Source organism: Sceloporus occidentalis, unplaced genomic scaffold, assembly GCF_023333645.1.
Source record: "Sceloporus occidentalis isolate IW3139 unplaced genomic scaffold, rSceOcc1.0.p SCAF_76, whole genome shotgun sequence".
Classification (NCBI taxonomy): Eukaryota; Metazoa; Chordata; class Lepidosauria; order Squamata; family Phrynosomatidae; genus Sceloporus; species Sceloporus occidentalis.
Window position 1 is genome coordinate 4,741,932 of NW_028317056.1, and position 22,822 is coordinate 4,764,753.

Here is a 22,822-nt window from a genome sequence, read left to right on the forward strand (position 1 = left end):
CCTTCTTTTACAAAGTGTCCCATGGAAAAGCCTCTCCTGCTTTTGAAGTGACCAAATGTAGTTACAAGTGGTAAAGAGACAGCTGCCCACCCCCCGTGCCCACCCTCTCGCCCGCTCTCGCTCTCCCAATTTGTTTTAGGCTCTGTAGCTGCAGGGAAAAAAAAAATATCCAATAAGACAGTCCTCTAAAATGAAAGAAAACAAGTTACACGTATATTAGCGTAATTCGATTCGGCCCCTTGTCTGTCGAGAGGCGCTTTTCCGGCCTCGTCCGGCAGAGAAGGGGCTTCTTTACCCACAGTGTGAGGACAGGAGAGGAGCAGGTATATAAACCCTCGTTACGATGCCGGAACCTACCGCGTCTCATAAAGTCATACAGAAGTGAAAATCCATAAAGGGACGAGGAAGAGGGGGGCTTGTCTGTAATTTGGCTGTCTGGTCAGCTTAGAAATCCCCCCTCCCCCAAAATAACACAACTTTTTTTTTTTTTTCTTTTTCCCCAGTTGTGTCTTAAAAGTCAAAAGCAGCCACTGACGTTTTGCTTGAGAAAGGTGAAGGCGATGCTCAGCAGCGCTCTGCCAACCTCTCCGGCAGCACACGGGTTAATCTGAGTCGGGCCGGGGGAAGGGCTGCGGCCTCAGTCCAGACTGGGGCCCTGTGTCCCTATTGAGCAGACCAGCAATGAGTAGGCATTCGTTTCTCTTTTTAAAATAAAGTCCATTGAGGGTGTGACGACCAGGGGGGGGGGGGGGGGGGAATAGATATTTATATATTTATATTTATATATAACAAAAAAAAAATGGAGAGCTATGCAGGGGTTTATAGAAACCTCAGCCCCCCACCAGTGCAGTCCTCCAGTTCACTGCCGTTGTGTGGATGCTACAATCCCTCGACAAATTTTTCCAGGGTGTCCCCCGAAGGGTCTCCGACCAGGGACAAGTCGTTTGTGAGAGCGCCACGGTTTGGGGGGTTGAGCTGCGGAAGCATGGCGTTCTGCTCGGGGTTCCCCATGTGACCCTGGTCCATGGAGCCGCCCATGGAGGCGGCAAGGCCCGGGTGGGGAGAGCCAGTCTGGGGTGAGACGTGGTGCGGAGAAGGTTGCGGTTGTATACGTGGCGAAGGGCTGGAATGTGGAGGTTGTGACTGGGGACGGGGTGACTGGACGGGGGCGGGCGAGCGCACCTGATTGCTAAGGGAGGTTGCGATTTGCTGGCCCGGGGGAAGGTGAGTGGAAGGGGGCTGGCCTGCCATGAGATGCTGCTGAGGGCTCATGGCGTTCTGCTGCCCCGAAGAGGCAATTTGCTGCTTGAGCTGCTGCTGTAGCCGCTGTTGTAGCGCTTGCTGGATGATCGGCGGTGCTCCATCTGTGCTTAGCCCGGGCTGGGACATCTGCTGGATCTGTCCCATGGCGCCACCTTGGATGGAGAGATGCTGCTGCATGCGCTGCTGTTGCAAGGCTTGCTGCTGCTGGTAGCCTCCTTGCGGCTGCTGAAACTGCCCGTGTCCTGGCATCCCTCCTGCCATTCCTGCTGCATTCTGTTGTTGCTGCTGCTGCTGCTGTTGTTGTTGTTGCTGTTGCTGCTGCTGTTGTATCATCTGCCGGCGCAGCATTTCCCGATATTGTGGGTTGATGTTAGCCAGGTTAGGATTGTGACCTTGGTTCATCAGACTTATGCCCTGGTTCTGAGGGTTCATGCCAGGCTGCTGCTGAGGGACATTGGCCCTCTGTACGCCCACCTGCATGGCACTCATGTTCTGCAGGCCAGGTTGCGGATGCATCACTTGCTGCTGGGGCTGCTGCTGTGGTGGCTGCTGGGGCTGCATGCCAGGCTGGCTGGCCACATACTTGGCAGTTCTTTGTTTGATAAAAGCGGCCATCAGCTGAGGGTTGGATTTCAGGATGTTGAGCACCTGCTGCTGCTGTTGCGGTGAGCTCGGCGACTTGAGGGTGCGAAGTAGGTCTTGCAAGGCATTTGGTGATATGTTGCGTGCCTGCTGCTGAGGGATTCCTTGCATGCGAGATCCTGGAACGGTCTGCTGGCCACCCACCATTGGCATCACTGGCCGCTGGATGACCTGCTGAATGGGAGGTTGCTGGGGCAGCTGGGGCGCTTGCCACTGGCCTGGCTGCATTCCTTGCATCATCTGCGGAGGACCAATAGGACCGGGACGTGGCACATTCATTCCCACCTGCTGCATGGTATTCACGGAAACCCCGGAGGGGTTTAGCATGCCCTCTGTAATACTGTTGACCCGGTACAGCTGCTGTTGTTGCTGGGCCTCCAGTTCTATTTGACGAGCAGCTGCCACAGCAGCTGGCGGCGGTTGCACGGTGGGCTGAGAAGGTGGCACCGCGGGCACTGGGTTTGCTGGCTTTCCTTGCGAGGTCACGTTGGGGGGCTGAGTCCTGGCCACATTGGGGAAACCCGGCGACGCAATATTAACTGGGGAAGGCTGTGGAGCAGGCTGGGGAGTCTGCGGTGTGCTGGGCTGCTGCGTAGGCGTCCCAGGTGTTGCTGAGGTAGGGGAAGGTAGAGACTGCTGCGGAACGGTTCGCGTGTTCATCGTGGCCATGCGCCGCCTCATGAGCTGAGCCTGCTGCAGCCGGTGTTGGATCTGTTGCTGTCGTAGCTTTTGCTTGATGTTGAGACAGAAGGGCACTGGGCATTTGTTCTCCTGGCAGTGCTTTGCATGGTAGCAGCAGAGCGCAATCAGCTGCTTGCAGACAGGGCAACCGCCATTGGTCTTGCGTTTGCAACCCTTTGTGTGCTGCACAACCCTCTTCATCTTCTGGCACGAAGGCAGAGAACAGTTGGCGTTACGACACTGGCAGGCATGCACCAGAGACTGGATGCAGCGCTGGATGCTGAGCCGTCGAGACTCCTGCGGACTCTTGGACTGTGCCTCGCCCTGACTGTTGCTCTCGTCATCCAAGCCGAGACCCCACTTAACCATCTTGTGCTCGTGGCTCTTTGTATTATAGCAGCTGACACACAGATCGTAATCCTGGAAAAGAGAAGAGGCGTTAGGACATTGTAAAGAGCGATCACTGTGTACATGGCCGCCCTCTCTCAAGCACCCTTAGTTTCAAGGCTTTTGGAACTCACCTCGCATACTGTGCAGTGCCAGCGCGTCTCCACATGGTGCTTGCATTCATTGCAAGTGTAGACAAAGCGGTCCTGGCCCTGTGTATGCAGCTCCACCAGCATGCACAGCGTGGACCACTTGGATCGTCGCAGCGATGAGAACTCCCAGTGCTTGTCACGCGCAAGCGTCAAGAAGGCATCCCGGCCATCCATGAGATCACAGCTCAGCATAGGATCCGGATCCACAATGGGTGGCAGAGAGTTGATCACTGGTCCGGCATACAGGTGGATCACAAAAAACACCTAAACAGGCAATGTCAGTGTGAGACGCGGGGAAACATAACTGTTCACAAAATAGGCAAAAATGAATACAGAAAGAAAACATGCACCAAGAGCGATAAAAACCGGAGCTAACCTACAAACAAGAAAGTGCAGGCGACTAATTAAGCAATTGCCACAATCGCATGCCCAAAGCCCTGTGTAGCTCTCCCTAAAGCGATCTGAGAGCCCTACTGCTCCCAGCCAGGATTAATGTTCAGCGCTTTTTACCTCTTTGTGTTTCTCCATAGTGGCATAAAGCTTTTGGCTCAGATCATTGCACACGTTGGGCATGCTGGTTTTCTTCTTGTTGGCCCGGCTCATGCTGCTTTTATTCTTATTGGTCTTCTTGTTGTTTTTCTTCTTGGCGTTCTTGCTATCTCCCTGGCAGCCCTGCAAAAAAAAAAAAAGAAAGTGTTTTTTTAGCTTAAAGTACAATGAAACTAACTTGTGAAGCTCGCCTCAAAACAACAACTACAACAGTTTCTTATTTCATCTCGTGATGGTCTGCAATGTTCTGGCCAGAGCCGACGGACATTGTATTCCAGCAATTGCTGATGACCACGGTTTAAACGGCCAGCTCTTAACATTCATATTACAATGGAGCTCCGAGTCCCGAACCTTAGTCTCTAGCAGGGAATCTCACCTCTGTGGTTTCACAGGCCGCCGTGCTCTCCTCCTTCTTCCTTTCTTCTTCCTCCTGCTCCAGTTCTTTAATGCTCTCCTCCAGGACATTGGGCCAGAAGTCGCCTTCAAAGTACGGAAGCTCCTTGGCACTGGTCAAGCGGTCCTCCGTCGCCTGCTTAAATACATCCTACACAGAAGCAAAAAGGGTGGATAGGAAAACAGATGTTTAACAGATTTAAACACAAGCAGCGAGCACCAGAGGCACTCGGCTGAAGTCACAGAATCTGCTCCCCGACACGCCGAGTGTAGTTATCACCGCACGGGCGACAGAGGATGTTGTACACACCTTGTAATCGTGTATGATGCGCTCGGCAAAGGCCTTATCCAACATCTTTTTGTACCACTCCTGCAGGCGCTTGGGTTTTGGAATTTTCTGGTCAGCGGGGTGGCAGTGGAAGATATAATCGTCGCCCTCGCTTGGGGGACAGGCCCAGATGTGCCCAGTGACATAGCTAGTGATGATAAAAGAAACATGCATGAAGTCATAGCACAAACCTAGTGGGGGACAGAGGTAAAAACTGTGCCCGTTAGCTTGCTAATTTTGAGTAAAACTACTAGAAAATAGATGAGTATATTGAGCCTTTTAAAGAAAATTAGAACTTCACTTTAAAGCCCTCAGTACTTTAATACTTGCCATAGCGATCACATAACTACCTAAGAATCTGAAAGCCTGGCCCACTGTTCTGTATACACCGGTCTAAGTTTTTAAATGTACGTATTTAAGTGTATCTTCATCACTCTCCCCATCGTCTATCCACTGTGCGCACAGAGAAGCCTTGATGGAAATTAGAGGCGTGTTGTGGGTCCATGACAGAAGTAATAAAAACCCTCATTCGTACCCAAGTTTCTTGACGTATTCCAAGTATCCTATGAGTATTTCATGGTAGACAGCCGTACGTAGGCTCCGCGGCCGGAAGAAGTGAATACTGTCCAGGTAGGAGATGTACACACGTCTGCGTGAAATACAAAGTTATTAGCACCGCAAAGACTATCTAAAGGAAAGCAACATAATACAGAAGATGGAAGGGGAAAAAAAAGCACCGTGCGTCAGCTCGGTTTTACATATATAGGTTCTGAACGATCTATTGGATCAACTAGTCTATATATTGACTGGTTTCACTGTGAATTTGTGTCCTTGTTTGGGGTTGGTTTTTTTTTTTTATTCTGCATTAAACAGTATTTTTATATAACATTACAAAGCAGGGCAGAACTAGAATAGTAACCGACCTGGTATTGGGAAGAGGACAGTCAGAGCCATATTCCTGGACGTGCATGCCGAAAAAACACACGTCCACGCCATCAATTTCCTCGAAGGCGAAGAGGGCCTTGGTGCGGTAGGGGAAAGATTCTGGCATTTCCCCCGTATCTACAAACCTGAGCAAGAAAGAAAAAAAAATGTGAGATTTGAGATGTTTTCCAGGAACCAAAGTCTCCCCATGAGCAGCACTAGCACACCTACCTCTAGCTGCATGTCTTAAAACTATTTCACAAGTACATAAAATCATTTTGGGGACCAATCACCAATATCTTTGTGCGCAAAACCTGAGAAATTTAAAATCCACAGACTTGCATAAAAGGTAAGCAGCAGGGACGGATTGGCGCACGACAAAACGCAGGCGTTAAATGGATGATGTCCGACCGGCCTTACCTGGATTTCATGCCAGGTTTAACTTCTACTATCTTGTCAGAACTGGCCACCACCCTGACAGAAACCTCGCCTGCTTCAGGATGGTTCTGCCGCCGCAGGAACTTATTCACACGATCTTCCAGGTGGTTTCCTAACCGGGTGGTCTGTAGTCCTGGAGGTGGGGAGACAGAAAGCATTGAACGATACGCTGCTTTGTAACCCTCTTTCAGAGAACCAGGCACGCTATTAAAGCCTAAAGGACAATGGGCTGTCCTTAAACCCATTAAAAACAACGCATTGTCATGAAGGGGTTAAGGTTACAGATCTAACAAAAGTGGCACTTACTCTTCGCGCAGAACTTGTTTTCTTTGCGCGTTCGGCCCGTTTTCTTCAAGCAGTTGTCACAGACAAATCTGTAAGAAAGTAAAGAGGAATTTAGCGAACTAAAACATACATTAGAAACATACGAGGATTCATTTCAACTAAAGAAGTCATGGCTCCAGCAGATTGCAGATATCCCCGTAAAGGACATGAACGTTATGGTTATATTACAAACTCAAGTATATCAAGTAATTCTTAAATGTAGGAGTTAGAGACAGAGAGCGAGAAGCAGCTCGACACACAGATACATACCAGATTAAAAATCAGGGATTGAAGCCTTAAGAAGTGTGGAATAACATTTAACTCACCCAGACGGCCAAATGATATCATAATGCAGGACACAGATCTGGTGCATCTTTCTGCCACACTCTTTGCAGTCGACAAACCTGGAGGACACAGAACAGAGAAGCCGTAAGATACAGAATGAAAATCTTCAAAGCTGCTGCTGGAACCTCCCATATGTACAAAAACTGTGCCCACAAATAACGTTTCTTTATGAACGGGAATACTCACGGTTCTGGATCCAGCATGTCATTTTTCTTCTTCTCAAACTGGTCCTTGGAGATGGTCCTAAAGAGAGACAGGAGAGCATTGGTACGGATTTTACACCATTACCCCTTCAGTGGCCAAAGAATGGGCTGGGATAGCCGCATGTCTCAGCCCAGGAAGGGAAAACCCACAACACATCACGTTAGCCCATGTACTGGAGGTGAAGAGGTAGCGAATATTTACATTTTGTTCAGCTGAAAGTCTCTCCTCCCATCTTTCTCGTCCATCAGTCTGAAATACACCGTCACGTGGTATTAACAACCCCCTCCCAGGCACGGGAGGGAAAGTAGAGTAAAGCAACGTCACACAAAAAATTTAATCTAAAACAATTCCTATGGTATGCAAACGCCCAGAATCAAGACAGTAAAGACTCAAAACACAGAAAGTCTACACGGATCACAAGCAGTGCATGGAGTAGGCAGCTCCAAGCGTAAAACGAGTAGAGGACTTCGGCGGAGGTCTTCACATATTATGGCCTTCTAAGCTCGCTGTACGATACTGTAAATAATTCCTTTCCTGGAGCTACTGAGGGGCCCGTGGCTCTTTACCCATCACCCTCCCCGTATAACCCTCGCTGTTTTCGGTCCTAATGAGTTAGTCGAGCTGATTTTACTTTGACAGAGACACCGTTTGTTGACTCACGTTTGAGGCTGGGAAGGATCGTCTCCTAGGGTCACGTTCTCCCCTTGAATCTCTGTGAAGCACTTCTCACAAAAGTGATACCTGCACAAACCAAACGGATACACTTAAGCACCAAACGGCCAAGCAAGCTGTGGCGCGCGCTGTAGGATGGGAGATACTCACCTGTTCTGGTAGCTATAGTAGGCAGCATCGCGGGGAATCGTGCACAGCTGCTTTCCGTAACAGCACAACGTCTGAGGGGAGAACTCAAACTGCAAGGAAAGATCCAAGAGCACGACGTGAGTAACAGAGCCAGCCATAATATATACAAACAATCAACCGATGCTTAAGATGTTAACTGTTGTGAGGAAGCCTTCGACGGTTCACATACCTTGCGCCCACAACAGTAGCCCAGGGACTGCATGACCGGATCAATCTCCTGCTCAAAGACCTCAGCGAGCTTAGTACAGTATTTGTAGACCCGGGATGTCTTCCGGTTGTAGAGCCATGCGTTGTTGAACATCAACCACACGTCATCAACATACTGCCAAGGTTCCTGATACTGGCCGGTGTCCAGCTTCCGCTTGATCGTGGACAAATCCATTGGGTTTTTCACTATATCAAAGTAATCCTAGAGCAAGCAGGGGGATTGGATTGACAGAAGGCAAAAGCAATGGACGAGAGCCATGCGATGTAGACAGTGAATTGCTCTCAGTGTCTCTCAGAAACAAAGTACTTCATGGTAAATCTCTCAAGGAGAGACACAGCACGCGAAGTGCTTTGATTTAACGGACATTAAAATTGTCAACAAACTAGGTATGCTAACAGGGACTGAAAGGGCAGAAATGTAAATGACCCCAGTAACAGACAAAGCAAGTATTTTACATGATATCAAATATCACGTAACAAATTTGAAAAAACAGAGGAAAAGTTAGCAATACTTACAGGAATCCCCAGCAACTGAGGATCCACGGGCTGGCGAAACGGTAAGGACTCCGGATCTTGCCGATATAGAGCTTCAAGAGTAGGCATCAGGGCCTGACGCAGCTCTTCTGGCTTAAATACTGCAAATCAAAAAACATTAAGTGTTCAGTTTAAGTTAAACTGGAGTTTAATTCTTTCAAAAAGTGTTATTTAAGTCCTTGACATATTAAAGGAAGCTCTAGCGAGGCTAGGAGAATTTGGGTATAAGATGGACATACTCTTCTTCCGTGGCTGCGATGGGGACGTGGACTGAGAAGTTGAGTTGCTGCCTGCATTCTCCTCCTCCTCTTTGGCCTCCACCTTCACCTCCGGTTTCTTTTCATCTACCTCCATGGGCTCGGACTTTACCTCCGGACCTTCACATGGAGCTTCCTTCACTTGTGAGGGCAATTCCTCTTCCACCTGGAGAAGGGAAGGGGAAATATGAGCCCACTTTGTAAAAAGCCAATTGAGAACACAGACCTTTTGTTGGAGGATTCAGTGATACTCAATGTCTTTGTTAGATGCCCACTCACCTCAGTCTTGGGTTCCACTGGATTCTCGCAAGGTTCTGTCTCTTCTGCCTTTACCTCTTGTTTGACCTCCATCATGGGATGATCAGGGGCTGCCTGGTTATCTGTGCTGGCTACAGAGGCTGGTGTGGGCACACGGTTATCAACACTTGCGGCTGACTGGGATAGCTGTGGATAACAGATATGGCATTAAAGTTAACCACAGTAGGCACGAGTTTCAATTCCCACTGGCGAGGCCAAAAGAATACTTACCGGAGTGCCGGGAGCCGGGGCATGAACGGACGTTGGCTGCAGCTGAGCAGGTTGCGGGGTAGGCACAGACTGACTGGGTACAGGAGTAGGTGGCTGTGGAGTGAGCTGAGCCTGAGCCGCCGCCTGAACCGTTGGGGTGCTCTGCGTCTGCATGGAATTTGGGACAGAGCCTGGCGTGGGGGCTGGCGTTTGCCCAGCAGGGGGCAGCGGAGTGGATGGCTGAGTAGGAGCTGCAGGCTGGGGTGGTGTCATGCCAGTGGGCGGCGGGTGCTGGATGGGTGGCATTCCAGCAGCCGACGCGTTGACCGATGGCGGAGTCTGATGGAGGGGAGACTGCGAAAGAGCAGGGCGTTGAAGCTGATTAGTCTGCTGGCCCATCATATTCATGGAGTTGCTGATTGGGAGAGATGGAGTAGGAGCTTGTCCCTGCTGACGAGAGATAAATGACATTTATGAAAGACAAAAACTATGCGGGGCGGGGAAATTCCACCGCATGCTAGGCAGCACCACTTACCTGTGAAACTGCATTGGCTGCTCCAGTCTGCCCCATTGTAACCCCTAGTGGCCCAGTGTTTTGAGGGAACTGGTTCTGTTGCATGAACTGGTTCTGCGTCTGAGCTGAACTCATAAGATTATTCCCATGTGGTCCCATCATATTTTGTGGCTGGGGCATGCGAGAAGGAGACATTGCCACCTATTGGAAAAAGAAAAAAAAAAATAAGTCTATTGCAACGCCACCGCTATGAAACCCTGAAAAAAGTATTCCGATTCTTTCTGTACTGCAAGAAGATACTAACTTTTCCTTTACAAAGATTTGCCCTTTTCCTTTACAAAGATTCACTTTCTGATGAAAAAGTATACAAAATAAGGCATAAGCCATCACAATGCCTATATATTCTACAAAAACTACATGAATACCCCAAATCATGGCGTTATCCACTAGGACCAAGACGGCTTGGTTTTACAGAAGGAGAATTGTTACTTTTAAAGGTAATCCTGCATGCATTTTAAATCTGAGATCATTGTCCCTCAACTACAACCTAAAAGATTTTCCTCTACGCTACAATCGCTCACGTCCCTAGACTACCACAGTAACACGTTGCGGTTGCAAACCGCCGTGCAGAAGCCGGGTCCGGTTACGACTTACAGCTGGCACCGAGCCCATGTTGTTCATCTGCGTGGGGTGGTTGAGCGGAGATGCTGCTCGAGGTCCCAATGGCGCAGAAGGCATATTCCCGATGGGCATGTTGGCAAACTGGTTCATTCCTGGAGACCCACCGCAGAATTGAGAAGAGAGAAATGCATGCTCGTTAGCAAATTGCGGATCTCTACTTAATACTCCGCCACCTGAGAGTAGATCAGAGATGAAATGATAATTGTAGAAGATCTAAAAACTCCACGAACATACCAATGTGCTTTTGTCTACAGCAGTGCTAACTGAAGTGCCTAATAGTACAAATCTATCGCATGCTAAACGGGACACAAAACTGAATTTTGGTTTGGGTCAGTACCACATACCTGATGTCACCTGCATTCGATTCATATTAGGAACAGAAGACATAGGAAGAGGACCATCTATGATAAAAGAGCGAGGGTTACCAGCCAATACAAGAAACGTACAATGCGATCTCAAATCACCATTAACAATACTCACTGGCTGGTCGGACAGGCTGAGGTTGGCCCAACGCAGCCGCAGTTTGTGGAAGCGACGGGGGTTGCGCGCCAGGCGTCTGCAAGGCTGCCTGATTACCAAGGATCCCTTGTTTCTGCAGGCGAGACCTTCGTTTCTCTTCCAGCTCCTTTTGGATTTTGTAGATTTTCTCAGCCAGTAAATGGTAATATTCATCCTGCAGAACGACATACGGGTTTAGGGCTGTAACACTACTACTGGGCTAAAGTTACAAACCCCTCTAGCGACCGCTTGCAAAGGTTGCATCCTTGTTTTTAGAAGTTCTACCGCAATCATTCCAAACGAATTGCTTGAAAGACGTTCAGTACATACCCTGCTGTTGGCCGATTCATACATATCGCCTTCAACTTTCCGGGCGTAAGCCACCAAGTTTTCCATGCGTCGGTCCTTTAGGGCAGCAGGGTCAGGAGTGGGAAAGATTGCCTGAACTCTGCAAGAAACAAACAGAACACTTACATTTCGCCCAATTTCTCTGCAACTAAAAACGCAGGGAGACAAGAGGTGAAGATGGGTAGGAAAGGCTCACCTCCTAGACTGAGACGCAAACCCCCCTGTAGTACTGTCCCCAAGCAAACGGCAAACACTGCAGTTAAGTAGATGTCACTAGAGTTATTTTCCAAATATGTATTTTTTTTTCCAAAAAGGCTTGCTTTTCCTTCAACATTTCCTGCCACCAGCAGCAGCTTGCTAAATTCCTTCACATGGCACCATAAGTGCCTGAAAACTATATAAGGTTTCAATTATTTCATATTTAAAATGAGAAAAAGAGGCAGATCCATCAGCAATACGTACAGCTTGTGAACAAGATGGTTGCGGAGGTCCTGCGTCACATGCTCGTGCCAGGCTTTCCTTACTCCTGTAGTGGAAGGGGGTGCCGCTGTTGGCATAGTGCCCATGTTGCCAACTGTGCCGGGACTGTTGCCATCATTCAGCAATTGACTAAAACAAACATGGCCAAAGAGAAAAGAATTGAACGCCACAAATACTCAAATTGTGCATGGTACGTAGAAAAGCAGCTTCCAAGAGGCATCTCATGTGAGATGCAGCCCTGTACACAGCATAACTATGTCAGGTCAAGTACTAAAAAGACTTCTGCTGTATGGCGGCACCTCCAGTATCATAAAAATTTAATGCCGGCTTGTTTTACCATGGGATTATAAAATCTAACGCTTACTGGCCAGCTGGAAGACTTACTTTGCGTTTGCCAGTGACGCGGGTAGAGTAGCTTCGGAGATCAGGTGTGCTTGTTGTTCAGCCGACATTCCACCTGCAGAGAGGTTTATCTGATTTCCTCCTGCAAGATCGAGCAAGCATTTCATTTAAAGTAAAACATGGGGGGGGGGGGGGAGAGACCTAAAGCTACAGTGCAGGCTATATTACGCTCAGCTCACCTTGCGGGTTGATGTTGCGGATCTGCTGATGAACCTGAGACTGAGCCGATTGCTGTCCAGGGCCCTGAGACTGATTGCCGTAAGGAAGTCCCAGAGCAGCATATGCCCTCTGCATGGAGCTGGGGTCGATAGGAGTAGGGCTGCTCAGAGAAGGAGTGGTCTGCTGGTTACCTCCAACTGCTCCCATGGTGTTCTGTACCCCACCAGACGGCGAGCCCAGGAGAGCTAAGGAGAGAACATGCATCACTTTGAGTCCCACAGATGTCCATAAGGCCTCTTTTAGACACAAGTATTGTGATGGCACCAAAACTAGTGACACTTACGTTGCTGGTTCCTTTTGTCGCTTGCATTTTTCAAAGGCAGACACACAGGACAGTCGTGTCGTGTGCAGTTTTTCCAGTGGGAGATGATTTGTCGTGAGGACGCACAATGTGCAACTGCGGAAGGGAGAAGAGTCAGCAAAGGACTTGACAACAAAATGCAGCAGTCAGCACAAGAAGCCGACTGAATCCCACCCATGCAATCCTAGAAGATTTGTCCGTTTCAGCTTGCCCACCACTATATCACACACATGGCATTTAAATCAATTATGAACCCAGTTATAAGTGAAATAGCCGTCTTACCCTGGCAGGCCTTCCCTGCTTGGCAGTGGGTCATGTGATTCAGCACGTTCTTCATTGTGCGACAGTGCGGTAACGCACAGTCCCGCATTTCCCCATTGGTCTGTTCCCTTCGCTGACACTTGTGGGCATGAAGCAGCAGGACGAGCTGTTGCTGGATGAGCTTGCGCTTCTCGGGGTCAGCTGTAGGGCCGGTGCCCATGGAAGGTGTTGTACCGATGCCAACCTGCTGCACTTGAGCCTGCAAAGGAGACTGAACAGAGGAGAACATTACACGTGGAGGAACGGCAAGACATGAACAGCAATGCTTTACATTTATTGAAGGATAAAAGAGGCTATGCCGGCCTGGAAACTTACCATGTTGGGTACGTTGGCAACTGGCGAGCCTTTCATATCAGAAGGGAAAGGGGGAAGGTTGTTCGCCATGCCAGGCTTAGCGGAGAGCTGAGGGTTGACTGCCTGGGCCCGGATTTGCTGCCCTGCAGTTTGGTTGAAGCTTTGTCCAAAAGGGCTGTTACTGCCCTGGAGCCCCATCTACCCGAGAAGAGACGTACAGGACGATTTAGAGGCAGTTCAGGCATAAATATTCACAGCCACACCACAAGCAGATCGTCAAGAACGCGGAAAGACCCAAAAACAAACGGCTTGCCAGCGCCAAAAAGATGACCACCAGTGTCCAGCAGAGTCCCCTCAATAGTCAACCTTCACAGTAATCGGTTTGGTTCTGGTGGAATACTGTTTTCATGAAGATGGGGGGATTTTTTATTTTTTATTTTAAAAGGGCCACTACAAATAGCAACACTTTCCAAAATGTATCTATGGTGGGCATTACCAGGCGGCACAGATATGAGGGGCTTTAAAGGTCGCATGCTGTATAACAAGGTTAATAAAGTGGTTGTAATCAGATTTGCTTTCCAATGTGCAACATTTAAAGCCCCTCTATCTCCAGCTCGGGACCCTCCATGTATTAAACCATTCACCAGGATCGGTTAACATGGATCTTTGTGCAGGTATTCGTGGAACCGTACAATGTAAAGCTCAAAGTGTCAGGAGCAAGAATATAGAAATTAAATTTTTTTTATATCCATCTAGAAAGGGGGGGGGGGGGTTGAGATTTGGGAAATTACTACAAATGCTAGAAATTGCTATGCTGCAATGGTTAAAGTTACTTATTTCAGATTAAACAGGCAAAACAGCAAAGTGCAGATTGTGGTAAAAAAAAAAAAAAAAAAAAATCCTCCGACCGAGAAGTCAAACACTTTCTAAAAATTATTTACAAAAACCATCACAGAAAACAGGGCAGAAAATAAGAAACGCAACAAAAGGGTAACAAAAAGGTCCTCCGGTGCAGACAGGACAAAAGATCTGACTCCCCGCACAGGGCCGAGGGGGGGGGGGCTAGGGGGAGGAGCCAAAAGAATTTCAGCCTTTTGTCCGGCCAGCGGTGGTGACTTACGATACAAGTCATCAGCCCCGAGGCGGCAGCGGAGGAAAGAGGACGTTTAAACAAAGTCTAAAGACAGACCCCCGACACTACACACAATGCGATGATCCTGCCGTAAAGAAATACTAGTTTCGTCGTCGGGCACCTAAACTCAGAATTATTGTACCAAAAACATAAACCACATCAAGACAAAACAAAGCAATGAAGTAACGCAAGATGTTAAAGCCACTTCAAAGCACAACACCTTGCGCGGTTTTCTTTAACTGTTTGAAAGCCGGAGACCACTAAATCTCAACCTTAGAAACATCATGCTGAGAAAAAGGCTTTTTTTTTAAAAAAAAAAAGCTTCATAATTATATATCATACCTATACACAGTTATGTTTCATCTAAAAGACATGAATACGCAACACAAACCAGCAACTCATATTTCAATTGCCAAGCATTTCTCTGTTAGACACCATTGTTCTACAAATCCCCATAGAATATTTTATCTTTAATGCACGTTTTCTTGCAGGCCGGTTATTAAGTTACTAAACTCTGCTCCATGTGCATCTAGCACAATGATTTACATTTTCAATTAGTCCAGTACACTTAGAAGAGCTTTACAGACACAAACTTATTTTGAGACCCTAAAGAATTGAATATCAAATCCAACATTTTAACAGTTGGGACCGGTATATTGGAAGCTTTAGGCAGGGTACACAACACATTTTCAGAATGATGGATAATACAATATTCTACCATCCTAAGCTCCCTCTGATGGACTTTTTAATAAAAAAAAGTTACAGGGTATGGTGGACAGCTGCACCAGAAGCTTAAAACTTAACGGCACTTACTTTAGCCATGGGTCCTCCTTGAGCACTGGTCATTCCTCCATGAGCCGTCATAGTTGCCGTTCCTTGGGTCAAGGTTTCGGCGAGGACGCTTCCCGGATTGCTTTGCATGCCGGGCGACGAGTACTGCATCCCTGCTCCCCGACCTCTGCTGCCGGATCCAAGCGAGCCGTTCAAGACCTGCCCGGGAGCTTGCTGCTGCTGGCTCATTAGCGCGTGCCCAGAATTGCTGTTTAGCATTGCCTGATGCCCTTGGTTGAAGTTGGAGTTCATACAGATTCCGCCGGGGCCCTGCTGGCCCGCCGGACTGCCTGCCACCATCCCCACTTGCTTTTGTGCTTGCGAGGTCGGAACAGACTGGCCGGGCGCACCGGGTCCCTGCTTATTCAGTCCAGAAGCTTGATTGGCAGACATCCCCTGGTTAAGGGGACTCTTGTTTAAGCCACCCAGGTTGCCAAGGCCGGGGCTGTTCTGCTGACCCTGGGCTCCCATGCTCTGCTGCACAGGGCTGCCCGAGTTTCTGCCCATAGCAGAACCCAGTCCGCCGCTTCCGCCGCGCAGGAGGTCGGTCAGCTGCTTGTTTTGGGAAACGGCATCCTGCCCCAGGCCCCCACCTGTGCCCAAGAGGTTCAAATCTTGCCCATTAGGGATTAATTCATCAGGGAGATCATTCTCCAAGTCAAAGAATGATCCAAAATCTGTAATGCAGGAAAATAAAAAAGAAAAAAAAAAGAACTTAGATTACAGTACAAAAAAATAACAAAAAAACATAAGTGAAATAAGTAAACAGCAAAACTGAAACGAACTCCAACTATGTTACGATCACAGCGTTCCATAGATAAGAAGAAGTCAAAACAAAGCGTACAATAATACTTTAATACCCAAACCCTCTTTCAAACCAGCTAAATTACACACACACTATGTACACACAAACACACACACGATATATACACACACACAATGTATACACACACAGCTTCCGCCACTTCAGTTACAAACAAGGGACCAATTTATAGTGGACTTCATTCAGAACTGGAAGTTTGGTGAGGGGCAGACTGGGTGACTGTAGGGCAGATACAATGATGAAGGGGGGGGGGGGGGGGGTTATATTCTGTTAGAACCAAAAGTGACAGATTCTTTGTTGCTTACACTTGGAAGGAGTGCGTGGGCTAAACTAGGCGTTACAACCGTGAGCGCTACTACAGTTACAGACAGCCGTCACCTATCCGCCGGCTTCCGCATTCCAGAGAACACACACACTGACATCAGCCGTCGGGAGCAGGACCTGCCCACGGGAGGTTAAAAGGGCCGCCGCTGCGGAGGAAACAAAGACGGGACGCTTTCTACCGGGTTAACGAGGAACGGGCCTGCACGTGGAAAAAAACACAACACAACTGTACCCTCTGCCGTGTTAACACATCGACGGCCTGGCTGCAATCCAGCGGCTACGAGTAAACAGAAAGCCGGCGCTTGACAGCAACTGAATCAGACGGCTCTTCAGCATGCGCCGCCGGACTGGGGCAGTTCCAGGGATACATTGATTAGGGGGTTTTCAGGCAGCCTTTGCTGCAGACGAAGCCCGTTTGTTTCTAGCACATGTCACGGTTCGATTTAAAACCATGGGCATTTCCGATGGGTGTTAAACACCCAAAACAGAATACAGCAGTACGTCGATCTTGCAAAATGGGGCAAGGAAACAAATCTACATTTTACTTTGTGCTGAAAACTAATTTTTAAATTTAAGAAAAAAAAATACAAAACACTTAAGTGTAAAACTATAAAAATGTATAATATATATATATATATATATATATATATATATATATAAATACGTTTACACGTAACCAAAGGCTGCGTATACCATACCTCCCAATACCATTAAATCATCTCCGTAAGAGGAATGTAGTAACCAGACGGAATGACCTCAGGAAACTTATAGAAGGTGAAGCCAGGATAAGCGCTGATCGCAGCGAGCAAACCTCTCTATATCGCAACTTGGCAGGGAATAAGTAGACGAGATGTAGATACTTTCAAGTCTTGCGCTGTCTTTTGTTCTAGAAAAAAACCTATAACCAGCACGTCATAATTTATTGTAGACCAACCCAAGACTTTATTGGAACAAAGCTTCGTTGATCAGGAATCCCTGCTATTCACAACGTATTTTTGTCTCGAGACCCGATATTCTGTTTTGAAAAGCTCTTGGAAAAGGCGCACTTGCGGGTCTTTTCAAAGAAACGAGTGTATCAGTGTTTATTTTGACACCCAATTCCGAGTCGTCGTGGCGTTTCAATCCAACAAGAGAACTTTATCAAAAGCCTTCATTGGGGAGGTCCAAGCGAGTCCTTCTAACACCAAAAAACAAGTGTCACGTCTGTTATGGATATATGGAAACTCTAGATGGGGATATGAATTAGACGCTAGCCTGAAAGGCCAATCAGACATACGGACGTAATTAACCCTTTCAGGACGTTACGTTCCAACTGAAAGACATACAGACCGGCCAGAGAACCCACAGCAAGAACTCTCGAAAAGGTTAAAGGTTCAACGCAAGGGGGGCAGCCGGTATGAACATCCCATCCATACATCTAACCTCATTCGAGACATCGCTGGGAAATCCTAAATAGAACTTCAGAAATATAAAAAGTATCAAGCGCGAGACAGCTACATAAAGAGGCCCTCAGAAAATGTGAGGTTTGCCATCAATTGCGACAAAGACCACCGATGAATGGAGGCCAACGGGCAAACTACATTAAGCTAGCCATCCACGGGCTACACAAACGTCATTGCAGTGTCCGGCTAAACTATCACAGCAAAGGGATATAAGGAAGAGATCTAAATCAAAACACGAAATAAGGTACGCAGAGGTGGCATTACTTGGCTGAGGAGGTAAAGGTTCTATTGGTTTCATGTAACTACGCGATACGTACACTTGGATACATCGCCTCCTTCCCAAAAACTCCCTGGAATCCATTTAACTGCAAATATACAGAGAGACCAAAGAGTAATATCAGCAATAGAGAATTTAGCTCGATGGGTCTACGCGATGAACGAGGTCTCCGACCACCACCGGCTCCCAGAACAAAACCCACCGAGGAAGGAACGGCTCACTTGAAGGGTCTTGGTTATCTACAGATCTGGTCGGATCGGCGCACACCGGAATAAATCACGGCCGTGAATATTTAGAATCGTTAACCCAAACAGATACAATATCCAATCCAGCAACTTCGTATAACGGGCGTAAATAAACTGTGCGAGAGACAGCATCGCTCCTCTAATTAATGCACTGCCTGTAAGCCACTGAAGCATAAGCACACTTTCCACAAAGCCACCGAGGACTGGATCGGCGTGCGGAGAGGGCAGCGGATCTAAACAGTGTGAAATCAAGGGATTATCTACTGCCACGCTTCGGCTTCGAGCTCCGACAACAAGAAGCAATCTTATGGGACAGACGCGCACAGAATGGAGAGAATCTGTTCATCCACAAACGAGGGAAGACGCTGCAGATAGGGCCGTCCGGACAGACAGGGTGTCCTGTGTGGAGAACGCCGGTTACCAGCATGGGGCTCCAAATAAAGCGGAGTTACGGATTTCCCCACCTGAATGATTTTTTTATGTATATCGGAATAGCCCGGAGAGTAGTTGGTTCCTAAAATTGGGCAGTTTGGTGGATCTACCATTCCTTCTGGCCAAAAGCTTCCACAATCTTAATGCAGGAACCCGAGCAGAGAAACGCCACAAAAATACCACAAGATTAGCCGAAGGGGCTGGTAAGGAGGGGACGCAACCTTTCAGAAACACAAGCCGGGGATCTATTTGCATAGAACGAGGGTAGGAATCGGCACCTCTAGGCGAACGTAGACCAGGAAAACTCTGGCACGGCCAGGAGACGGTTTAGTCACGGACTAACAATACGAGTAATGCTGTAGAGAATAACCGTCCACAGCTTCCCGAGAGCAACCTCAATACGAGCATCGGACGGAAATCACAGTCGCACAACCGACATCAGATCCTAAGGAATCGCAACCTAGTGGACCATGAGGCGCAGCAGCAGAGTTTATTAGAAACTCAGCAAACCGTGAGGAGGAATCGCACTTCACCACACTCACCAAACACGAGGAACAGCCTATTATTCTACGCTTACACTTTGGGGAAAGACCATACTAACCAGCTAGACCGGAGCGGGAGAAACCCTGAAGGCCGGGGGGCTATCATGACTTCAGCCAGAACTACATGAGAAATGAACACGTAAAACTCTTCATGGACAAATCCTTGGGAGTCCGATCGCTCTTTCGGGCATCGCGCGGCCCAAACACTAAGTGCAAGCGAAAACGAGCCCAGAAGCGCGTTTGTAGACAGACTCTGACGTCTGACAGAGACTTCTTTTCTCCAACTACCAGCAAGGTATTATTAAGCCCCAAACGGCCACAAAACACACAGCCATTGCTCCAATCTGTACTTATTTTGCGTGTAAGCGTAATAAACGGATTTAAAGGCACGGGACGGCTATCTCAACCTGTGAGCCAACGCGGCGGCAGCTTACCCAGAGAGCAGCGAGCAAACCCCGGACTCAACCGGCACGCAAGTCCGAAAGCCAACAGCAAACCTTACACGTGAAACGCGTCCACCAGTGGCCCTTAGGAACAGGGTGGATTCTGAGATTTATCAACTGTTTGAAAGACGCCACAAACATCCTAGAGACCTAACGGGGTCTCGCACCTTCTTCCCAACGCCAGTAATGGTGATGGGGGGCTTTGCCAAACCCTCATGTTTTGACGATATAATTAAACAATGATGCGTTTTTGTTTAAACTCGTATTTTTCAATTAAAAATCTGGGGAAATATAAGCAAGAAGGGGGCTTCCACATAGCATCACGAAGCCAGGCGCGCCAAGAACACTCGACACCTTTTAGAACGTGGGTTCGGATTTTTAGCAAGAAAATTATTCTGAAAGACCCGCACCTGGACGATGATCGTTTCTTGCCCACTGAGCTAACATTCTGTCATTATAAATACAACCTCGAGCGATGGGTAAACCCTTAGGGCAACTAGTTACGGTTTAACATTTGATCGTTGCCACGTAAATTCAGGCTTTTTTTCCTTATCCTGATCTCTACCGATTCCTAAACTCTACCTTAACCCAACATTGCAACAAATCGTTAGAAGAGGTTGGACAAGCCACAGGACGGGTAACATTGTAATTTTTTGTTTCAACTTAATAAAAAAATTACAGGTTATAACCCAATTGTTACGTCAACGGACAACATAAAAGACCAAATAGTAAAGAAATAGTTGGAATCTTCTGATGCAAAAAATAAACTGTTGGAAACGGGCATGTTGGTTTTAAACAAACTCATTATTTCTTGTATTGAGAGACTTACCTTTTTCAGAGGGGGGGGGATTTAAAAATAAAGTAACAGTGAATTGCAGCAATTTTAAAATTTTCAGTGTGCATGTGCATATATATATATATATTTCATTTTGACTCAAGCCCCTGTGTTATATTTGTGCTTTTGGGGTCTCTCGTGGGTTTTATAGGTTAAACCAGGGCTACGCAACGCCATTCCTTGAGGAGCACAATTTTTGTATCTTACAGCATACGCTTCTTATTACAAATAAACTACTTTTTTTTTTTCCAGGCAGGGATAGACTGAATTCCCGGTCTGTTTGCGGCCCTCGAGGGCTAGAATTGCGCAGCCCTGTGTAACTTGCAGCATCCCATGCCAGCCATACATACCAAGTTTCGGAGGGAGCAATAGAGTGCGACACACTAAGCCATCATACCTACCAACTGCCCCGCACACATCCCTGCGCCGGCAACTAACCCCAACTATGCAGTTCAAAGGGAACATGACCACGTATGTGGCTTCTATGCGCTAGTCTTCCCGATACATACGGATCCATTCAAGCATCACCAGGACGCGGCCATCTCGCCGTCCCAGGAGGCCGGTTCTGCGACATGTGATTTCTATTACTTAAACGGACACATGGCTTCCAGGGACTTGGGATAACCAGGCTTTAAACAAGGTGGTGGCTCCACTGGCGCCCTCGACTAGTTCACGGATGTCTACGAAGTGTATAAATTCAAAGAAGCCCGGGGCTTCTGGGGTATAGCGCGCCACTACTGGTATTTGACAGAGTCCTATATCTACCCGCTCCACAAAACCACTTTCTCCTGTAACAGATCACAAGCAGAACTCACTGCACAAATCAGTACCAAAAATAACACTCACTTTTCTCACTGGAAAACCCAAACCTCACTTTATTCAGTTAGCACCGCCGTCCGTGAAACTATAAGCCGAAGTTCTTTTCTCCCCGGAGAGTGCACGCAATCTGCCACGGTCACTGCGAGAGTCCCTGAACAAAGCCAAACGTCTTCATCCTCTGCCCCGGAGAAGTGTAACCGACACATCCAACAATGGCTCACTCCCAGCACCAACAGCTCATGGCCCCCCAACATCTCGTACCGGCCCATTCGGCCATCTGTGCCCTTTCCTAACCGCACGCTCTGTTTAACCCACGACACAGGAATAAAACTTCTACTAACTGAGAACCCCCCATAACTTCTTTCCCTCCTCCCGATGTCACCCCGTCCATGGCTTTATTCCACAATATGTTCCATTTTCACCCATTGCAGACAGCTGTATGTCTTCTTACCTCCATCCACACCACCTCACCCTCCACCATTCCCTCCAGAACATTTCGGTCACTTCTCCATAGCTGCAAACCCTCACTATACGGACACCACGTCCGTGACAGGTCCCCGGCCAGCATCACCCACATTATTTACTACGGATCACAACTGCCCGCGGCTCTCGTTCCCCGGGTGCCAAGGCTGGACAGACCCCCCAGGCCAGGCGGCCACGGGCTTAACACTTTAATTGCCAATACCTACGTTATATTATATCGATCTCTACGGATCAATTAATACCGGCTCCTGAGCAGCGGCGCTCAGTCTATGCGGCTCTAACTGTGCCAACGAAACACTCAATCCTATGCTAGAGAAACTTTTCTTCCGCACGTTTTTGTTACATTTACAAAACAAAACAAACACCGGAGCTTCTTACGGCAAAAGAATGCCCAAAATCAGAGAAAACATCCTAAATGCACATCGTCTCCATGTGCTCCACCACCTCAATCCCAAAAAACCCTCCTCCATTTTAGATAATTATCCTTACAGAGGCATCCACTCCATTCCTCCACCTCCATAAACACTAATAATAGTAGTAATAATAATAATAATAAAAATAGACCCCCCCCACACCGATCCCAGGTCCATTTACCCCAATTCACCCCCCATGTTTAAGATGTGTCGTTTAAAGAGCCTCTCACATCCCACCCGTGTGTCTCAAGCATCTATCCCAAACATTTAAAGCCCCTTCTACCTCCATTTTAGATCGTACCCCCGGCCGGCTACACGAGCATCCAATGCCCCGATCTTTAAAGGCAGCCGCCAGACCCTCCGATCCCCGATCTGTATTTACGATCATCTCGCTTCCTCTTAAAAGCTGCTGCGTGCATTACATGCTCGGGCCTAACACTCTCACTCACACACGGGGGAAAACGCCAAATGCTTGTTGCCATCCCCTTAATGTGTTTATACCCATCCTGTAGGGGTAGTCACCCCGCTTTAATGCCACCCGATCGATGCCTTAGCATCCCAGTGCCCTCCTCTCCCACCACCACCACCCCCCCCAGTCTCCGGCCTGCTGGTAATGGCTGCCTCCTCGGCCTCTCCTACCTGCGCTGTCACCGCTGGCTGAGAATCCAGGCGAGCTGAGTTTGGGTCTCTTCCGGTTGGGCGGCCCGTCCAGCAGGTTCTCGGCCAT

The 22,822-nt window shown here is 48.1% G+C and overlaps 1 protein-coding gene across 3 annotated transcripts; it reads right to left on the minus strand.

Moving 5' to 3' along the window:
• Positions 1-879: 879 nt before the first annotated feature.
• Positions 880-22,822, minus strand: LOC149285851 (CREB-binding protein-like). Of its 3 annotated transcripts, none has more exons than XM_089494924.1 (31): positions 22,735-22,822; positions 15,000-15,694; positions 13,076-13,252; positions 12,722-12,959; positions 12,422-12,535; positions 12,099-12,323; positions 11,902-12,001; positions 11,500-11,646; positions 11,020-11,137; positions 10,672-10,864; positions 10,536-10,592; positions 10,165-10,283; positions 9,532-9,711; positions 9,018-9,443; positions 8,769-8,933; positions 8,472-8,655; positions 8,215-8,333; positions 7,661-7,900; positions 7,453-7,541; positions 7,291-7,371; positions 6,613-6,669; positions 6,408-6,485; positions 6,064-6,131; positions 5,740-5,890; positions 5,319-5,465; positions 4,931-5,044; positions 4,378-4,543; positions 4,051-4,218; positions 3,636-3,797; positions 3,108-3,389; positions 880-3,006 (listed from the first exon to the last, which is right to left on the minus strand). In XM_089494924.1, exons 1-31 carry the CDS (start codon positions 22,820-22,822, stop codon positions 880-882), a joined length of 7,275 nt encoding a protein of 2,424 aa, XP_089351050.1. The 3 variants fall into 3 exon arrangements, with proteins under 3 accessions (XP_089351050.1, XP_089351049.1, XP_089351051.1); XM_089494923.1 differs by having other exon boundaries at positions 12,722-12,971; XM_089494925.1 differs by lacking the exon at positions 12,422-12,535.

Coding starts and splice junctions, on each gene's coding strand:
- LOC149285851 (XM_089494923.1), bottom strand. CDS start 22,822: ATGGCCGAGAACCTGCTGGACGGGCCGCCCAACCGGAAGAGACCCAAA. Junction 9,444..9,531: donor CAGCCAATGCAGTTTCACAG/GTAAGTGGTGCT, acceptor TCTCGTCAGCAG/GGACAAGCTCCTACTCCATC. Junction 8,934..9,017: donor CCCCGGCTCCCGGCACTCCG/GTAAGTATTCTT, acceptor TGTTATCCACAG/CTATCCCAGTCAGCCGCAAG.